The sequence below is a fragment of the Borostomias antarcticus genome (assembly GCF_949987555.1).
Source record: "Borostomias antarcticus genome assembly, contig: scaffold_232, whole genome shotgun sequence".
Classification (NCBI taxonomy): domain Eukaryota; kingdom Metazoa; phylum Chordata; class Actinopteri; order Stomiiformes; family Stomiidae; genus Borostomias; species Borostomias antarcticus.
Genome location: NW_028175499.1, coordinates 20,001 through 27,253, shown reverse-complemented (window position 1 = coordinate 27,253; position 7,253 = coordinate 20,001). Strand labels below are relative to the sequence as shown.

Genomic DNA, 7,253 nt, shown 5'->3' with positions numbered 1-7,253 from the left:
CGCCGTCGGCCCCCTGAGCGTTCCTGCCTGTGCCGTCGGCCCCCTGAGCGTTCCTGCCTGTGCCGTCGGCCCCCTGAGCGGTCTCTCCTGCGCCGTCGGCCCCCTGGGCGGTCTCTCCTGCGCCGTCGGCCCCCTGGGCGGTCTCTCCTGCGCCGTCGGCCCCCTGGGCGGTCTCTCCTGCGCCGTCGGCCCCCTGCGCGGTCTCTCCTGCGCCGTCGGCCCCCTGAGCGGTCCTGCCTGCGCCGTCGGTCCCTTGAGCGATCCTGCCTGCGCCGCTGGAGGCCAGCTCTGCTTCCCAGTTGCTTCCGTCGTTCGGCCGGGCCTCCTGGTCGTCCTCCGGACCTGCCCTGCCCTGCCGTTTTGTTCTCTGGTCGCCTGCCTGGGACGTTCTGCTCTGTCCCTGGTCAGCCCTCTGGCCGTCCGCCGGAGGAGTTCTGCACTGTCCCTGGTCAGTTCCCGGGCCGTCCGCCCGAGGCTCCCGGTGCTGTCCGTTTCCCTCCTCCGGGCCCCCTCCGCCCGCCCTGGTTGGGGTTTTTGGGCCGTCTGGGATTCGGCCTTTGGGGGGGGGGTACTGTTATGGTTCGGGCCGGGTCAGTCCCGGCTCACCCCCTGCTCCCTGTCTGGACCCCCGTTTCTGCCCCGGACCCCCGATTCGCCCCGGACCCCTGGTTCGCCCCGGACCCCTGGTCCACTCTGCTTGCTCCTGGTCCAGACCCTCGCCCCTGCCTGGGCCCCTGGTTCGCCCTGCTCACCCCCTGATCCTGGCCCTGAGCTCCTGTGCCCCCTGGACCTTCCTGGACCCTGAGCACCTCTCCCGGTGACTGCCCCTGCACTGCCCCCAGAGACTATTGTACACTTTGTCACTTGGTTTTGGTCTACCTCCTTGTGTGTTTGGTCTTGTGTTCGTTGTCTTGTGTTCGTTGTCTTGTCTTCTATGTTGGTTTGTGTCCTCCCAGCCCCAGCTCTAGACACATGTCCCCTCACTAGTCTCACGTCACTCAAGTCCCTCCTCTCCTGGCCCTTTAGTTCCCCCCTCTGCTTCTGCCCGGTCCCTTTCCCTGTCCCAGCCTCGTTCCCCGTTCCCTTCCTTTGTGTTCCTGTGTCCTTGTGTTGGTGTCTTGTTGGAATCCCTCCATGTCCTTGTCTGGGTGATTGTCTGCACCTGTGTCTCGTTATGTCTTGTTGCACACCTGTACATTGTTCCTTGATTGTTCTCCCAGAGTATATATGCCCTCCTGTTTCCTTTGTTCTCTGTCGGTTCATTGTCAATGTTAGTGCGTGTTTCCCCTGCGTTTCCTCCCGGTATGATTTTTGGACATTAAAACTTATATTTTGTACCTGAACTGCTTGCCTGCCGTCTGCTTTTGGGTCCTGCCTCAAACCCTAACATATAGCCTATAATAAATACAATCAGACGAACTGTAGGTGACAATCATGCTATAATAAGAAGTGTTAAACAAGGGAGAGATTCCTAGGGATGTTTAGGTTGTGCAAACAAAGATGCTCAAGACATAACATTCTGTGTCCAGTACCGCTCCACTAGGGACTCTCCGGTACTGTCCATTTCAAGGGGGGGGTCCTGTTGCCATTCTGCAATTAGTAGGACACCCACGTTCCTCTACTTGGCCTACTTCAGAAGAGCAATGACGTAGAGCAATGACGGTCTATAGCCGCCTATATAAGCTCTTTCGACAGGCGCACCTGTAGAAGGGGTCGTTTTAAAAGAGGGAGAGAACACGTCAGTCTTGGGTGTTGTTTTTTAGGCGCATATTCCTGGAAGCCTCGTTTCTCAGAGGAGGTGATGCTGTGACTCACGAGTGCGTGCGCGCGCGCACAGCGGATAATAAAGGAGCGACTCGAGCTCAAAAAAAAAACACTTGAAGGAAAAAAGGTCACTCGCGCGTGGGTCGGTGGAACTGTGCGCGTGGGTCGGTGGAACTGTGCGCGTGGGTCGGTGGAACTGTGCGCGTGGGTCGGTGGAACTGTGCGCGTGGGTCGGTGGAACTGTGCGCGTGGGTTGGTGGAACTGTGCGCGTGGGTTGGTGGAACTGTGCGCGCGCTCCAGTGGTATTCATCTTCCGGTGGCAGTGGATTGTTTCGCGTCGCGTAGTGTAATATTTGGTTCCGTGATAGTTCGCCTACTCTGGACACGACAACCTGTGTGCCCGATCACGGTAAGAAGGGAAGCCTCTTAGTCCATAGAGCCTAGTCTACTCGCCCTACCCTCCTCCCCACAGCCAGAGAACTGTTGATATTTCGTTAGATTGCTGTGATATAGGCTTGCTATAGTCTACCCTGGCTTTCCTAAAGCCTTTTGATAGGAAAGCAGAAATTATATGACCTGTCAGCAACTGCTAAAGTTTACCTGTAAGGAAACGATTAGACTGATGTGTAAATGAACACGTAGGCTAATGGGTGTATAGGTTAAGATGTGTATTAGCCTAGGATTCCTTCATTTGTTTGACTAATGTTTCTCGTCCACGATGACAGTGACAGATGAAGGGCAGCGTCTCTGCTTACTCAAACTTCGTCTTAATCTTATTGATGAGTCGATAGTCTATAATCAATTGTAGCCTACTGGCCTATGTAGCCTATTAATCGTGCATGTCCCATAAAATCCGTTTGGAAGAACAGCATTATTGCGTCCTTAAATTTTGGAAGCCTAATTGGCCTAATTTGAGTTTATTTGTGACAAGCTGCATCATATTTCCACGTTCTGCAATGTGTAGCCTATATTAGATTCACTGCTTCATTTGATTGGCTATTTAAAGACTTTATCTCCTCTGTTAAAAGACAGAGTTTATGTGTTTTCCAAAACATCGATCCAATTAAGTAGGCTAGGTTTAGCAGTCGGATTGTAGGCTTGTAGCTCGAGTGTTTTAGGCAGTATTAGGCCTATCTAGTAGGCTAGGCTACAGGCCTAAACCGGGTTGCTTAAATGTATAGTGCCCATCAATGTCCATGAGATTTGCAGCCGTTTGAAGTTCATAGGCTATAATTAAAGGCAGGAGATGTCACCTCGCTTCGTGACAGAGGGACCCGGCCAGTGTGTGTGCGCCGCTCAGGACTGATGGACCGGATTCATCTCTCATCGGTTCAATTCATCTGCCGAATGATATTCGAAAATAAATGGTTCTAATCAGTTTGATAGAGAGCAGCATTAAACGATAGGATACATCATTGTCTGTATAGCCATATATATAGGTTATAGCTATATATATATATAGCCTATATATATATATATATATATATATATATATATATATACACATATACATATATATATATATGGATAAATTGTATTTAAGTCTATGCTATGTGCCTGCCCGTAACTATTTAAACGATTTCTCAGGAAATATCCTCGTTAGAGGTGATACGATTATTAATCTGATAGGTGTAATTATTGATATGATATTCAGGCATTAACCCTGGGCCGTATGTTTTCAGTAGCCGGATAGTTATTTCCCGTTGAAGATCAGATAGCCTACAGTCCCGGAGCAGAGGGAATAACAGAAGACTAATGGCCACGTCTGAACCGACAGCCACCGGCGGGGACCCGGACCCCAACTCCGCCAATTTACGACCTCCATCCACAAGTAGGTTCCCCTCCCTCTCTCATATCCCTCCCTCTCGCTTTGTGTCGGGAGGAAAGCGATCTCACCCACCATTTACTCGGTGTGCGCCGTCATTAATCATTCGGGTTAAAAACAGAGCTATCACGGCTGCCTCGCCCGGTCTAATGGACCAGCCTCGTCTCCAGACCTCCGGGGTAGTGAGGAGAGGTCTAATGGACCAGCCTCATCTCCAGACCTCCGGGGTAGTGAGGAGACGCACCTGCGAGGCTACAGCACCGGGGACCGGAGCACCGGGGACCGGAGCGGGGGCTTTTAAAATTCGTTTTGGAAGTATTCTGAAATGTGGATAGGGTCGAGGTAGAAGGCAGAATAACGCCTGGGCCTATTTGGCTACAATCAAAGCTTCTTTTTTTCTTTTTCTTTTTATAGGTGGTATATTTTTTATTTGATAGCTAGTAATAGGATATATTTACAGTTTTTACAACTTATGGTTTGCTGCTTTGTTTGCTTTTGATTAGGCTTTAAATTAGGCTAATTCTCAATTCAGGGCTTTGATCAGATTATGCATTTGCATAGGCCTATGAATAGGCCTATAGTAAAACCAATCAAACATAAATAGCCTACATTTGTTGATTTTCTTAATGATTTGAATCCGTTATCCTCTCGTGCATTGAGTACCCTAGTGAGAGGTCTGTCACCGGTTACTCAGGACAATAGCGGGTAATTGCAGGTCTGCGTCTGGTAGCTCGTGGTGAGGCAAGCACGCGGATACCAGTTCTCAGTCTGGAATAACATTATCTGCAAGGTGCATGAAATAACATTATCTGCAAGGTGCATGAAACGGGATGAATAGTGCGGCTTGAATCATTTTGCCCAACGGCGGTAATGGCCCGTTGAAATTATCATCTCCTAGTTTGGAGTTGCAGCTGCTTTTCGTTAAGAAATAGACCAGCAAATTATCTTTTTTGTTTTCCCAATGACCAGCCTGCCATTTCCATTTCTAAATTGGCTTCATAATGACAATGCCGCTCGTTAGAAACGGTGGATAAATTGTGCATTTCAGTTATTTGGCTGGCGTTCAGGGAACGGGTCCCCGGGAGCCTGTGTTGATGTGTTTGTGATTGTCTCACTTTGCTCGCGCTGCTGTTGGATGTTCCATCTTCCGGTTAGGCCTGTAGGCCTATGTGTCCATGATTAGGCCTGCAGGCCTTTGTGTCCATGAAATAATGTAGTTCATTTATTGTGGATGTTTCATTGCATTGTTGCCTTCGCGTGCCCACCGCTTTCTAATCCTGCTGCCCTCTCTCCTCATATGCTATTCCATTCACTCTCTCCTCATATGCTATTCCATTCATTTCTGCTCGTGCATGTTTTCAGTTAGGCCTACATCTAGTGCATAACATTCCTCCCTGTGTGTGTGTGTGTGTGTGTGTGTGTGTGTGTGTGTGTGTGCGTGTGTGTGTGTGTGAGAGAGAGAGAGAGAGAGAGAGAGAGAGAGAGAGAGAGAGAGACGCACTTATGTTGAACCTGTCCGGCCAGCCAGACATTGCCAGCTCGCGCCAGTCACACGCAATGTTTCACCCAATTAATTCCCGGCCTCCTCCACGAGCTCATTTCACGGGTGTTAGTTCCACCCCGCCCTGCCTGGTGTGTGCCACCGTGTATTAGTCGTGTAGCCCGCTGATGGCCCAACCTATTGATTGGACGGGTCTCGGAACCGTTCTAGTGCAGGAAGCCTGTATGCCCCATAAGGAAAGGCACACACCCGGCAAAAGGGGCCGTTTGTGCATTTCACCGGGCTGCCAGTTTGCATCACGCCGCCATCCAGCGCTGTGCCACGTCCACCCCAATCACGCGGATGTGTTGAAAGAAATAACCAGAATCTTTCTTTACTCAGTATCTCCCCAAACATTCTGTTTTAGCCTATGACGCGTGGATGCACGGATGCACGCGGAAACTGGGGATGAAGATATGTGGTAAGTGTTAGGTCAATAAACATATAAAAAATAAAAATCACAAAAGATACAATTCTCTCATCGATCGCTCTGATTAAGATTATTTTCTACTTTTAAAACACAAGAAAACTGTGATATGTCTGCTGAGCCCATAGCCGATGTGAGGTAGCAGAGGCGAGGCCGCACGCGTGTCAGTCCGGGTTCTCATCTCCCAAAGGTCACTTAGATTAGCCCGGGTTCTCATCTCCCAAAGGTCACTTAGATTAGCCCGGGGGTCGCGACCCAGCACCCCTCCCCCGAGACCCAGCACCCCTCCCCCGGGACCCAGCACCCCTCCCCCGAGACCCGCCTAGCCCTCCCTCTCGCCATTTAATACACGGGAAACTCACTAGTTATGGGCTGCATCCTAGTCAGTCTATGACAAGCAGATACAACACTGTTGCGACATGAAATGCCTTTCTTTCTATGATAATACATATGCCTATCCAATATGCTATTTCCAAGCCACGCACAACAATTATCCAGCATTATTTAAAGCTGCCATAATGAAAAGCCTGCACCTCTAGACCATCTATTTTCATTGAACATGTGGGCGGATCAATCCATGTATCTGATATAAAATACATCATTCATTTATTTATAGAAAACATCACTCTTATTTTTTATTATTTAATCCCCAGAGCTGGCAAAAAGAAGACAGCCATTTTCACGTCTTTGTGATTGCACTTCTTTTGTAGGCTATAATAATCATGAAACCAAATGTATTTTGCTTTAGGCCTGATGCGTAGCTAGTGTGTAGGGGGTGGGGAGTAGAACACACTCGTCGATTCGTTTTATGCAACGGGTTTAAACAAAACGTGCATTATTGTGGATATAATAAGGTCTGATGTTAAGAAACATTGCGACCATCATTAAGCTATCCACATCTTATAGTGTCTACCTCTGTGGATCTATGGATCTATAGACCGGCGCTCAGGCCGAGCCCCGCGGGACTCAGGCTGGGCTGGAGGGTCCTGCTGGCGGGCTGGGAGGAGCAGGATCACGGGCTGGGAGGAGCAGGATCACGGGCTGGGAGGAGCAGGATCACGGGCTGGGAGGAGCAGGATCACGGGCTGGGAGGAGCAGGATCACGGGCTGGGAGGAGCAGGATCACGGGCTGGGAGGAGCAGGATCACGGGCTGGGAGGAGCAGGATCACGGGCTGGGAGGAGCAGGATCACGGGCTGGGAGGAGCAGGATCACGGGCTGGATGGTTTGGGGAGCCTTCTGATGTCACTGGGCGGGGCAGTACACTTGGTCACAGACAGACAAGCACACACACGCGTGCACGCACGCACGCGCACACACACACACACACACACACACCGTCCTCGTTCATAAAATTGATCCAGCTTCCCTCCATACGGGATTGGCTGAGAGAGTTTGATGTGGAGAGTTTGATGGACACAGCCCCCTGCATGGGAGACACTGATTCACTCCGTCCGCCATCCTCGTTTTGAAAACGGCAAAACGTTTAGATTAAAACCAAGTAGGCGTATTACTCGTGGTGATGTTGAGCAACAGTAACTTGCCCCCGTCTACCGCCCCAGGGTTCCTGCAGAAGAACAACAGCCTGGACGAGAAGGGGAGGCTCGGGCACAACAGCCTCTCCTGTGACAACAGCGTCCGCCGCACAGAAACCGACTTCTCCAACCTGTTTGCTAGAGGTACGTTCCACTAGGCCT

At 50.5% G+C, this 7,253-nt stretch overlaps 1 protein-coding gene across 1 annotated transcript in view; it reads left to right on the top strand.

The window, feature by feature from the left end:
* Positions 1-3,520: 3,520 nt before the first annotated feature.
* The window catches only part of LOC311329521 (glutamate decarboxylase 1-like), a gene marked incomplete at both ends in the record, with an annotated part of 16,393 nt that continues 12,660 nt past the window's right edge, over positions 3,521-7,253 (top strand). The window contains 3 exons of the mRNA XM_084463359.1: positions 3,521-3,596; positions 5,498-5,551; positions 7,119-7,235. Of these exons, the coding sequence (XP_084319485.1) occupies positions 3,521-3,596; positions 5,498-5,551; positions 7,119-7,235 (247 nt within the window). The remainder of the gene's footprint in view (positions 3,597-5,497; positions 5,552-7,118; positions 7,236-7,253) is intronic.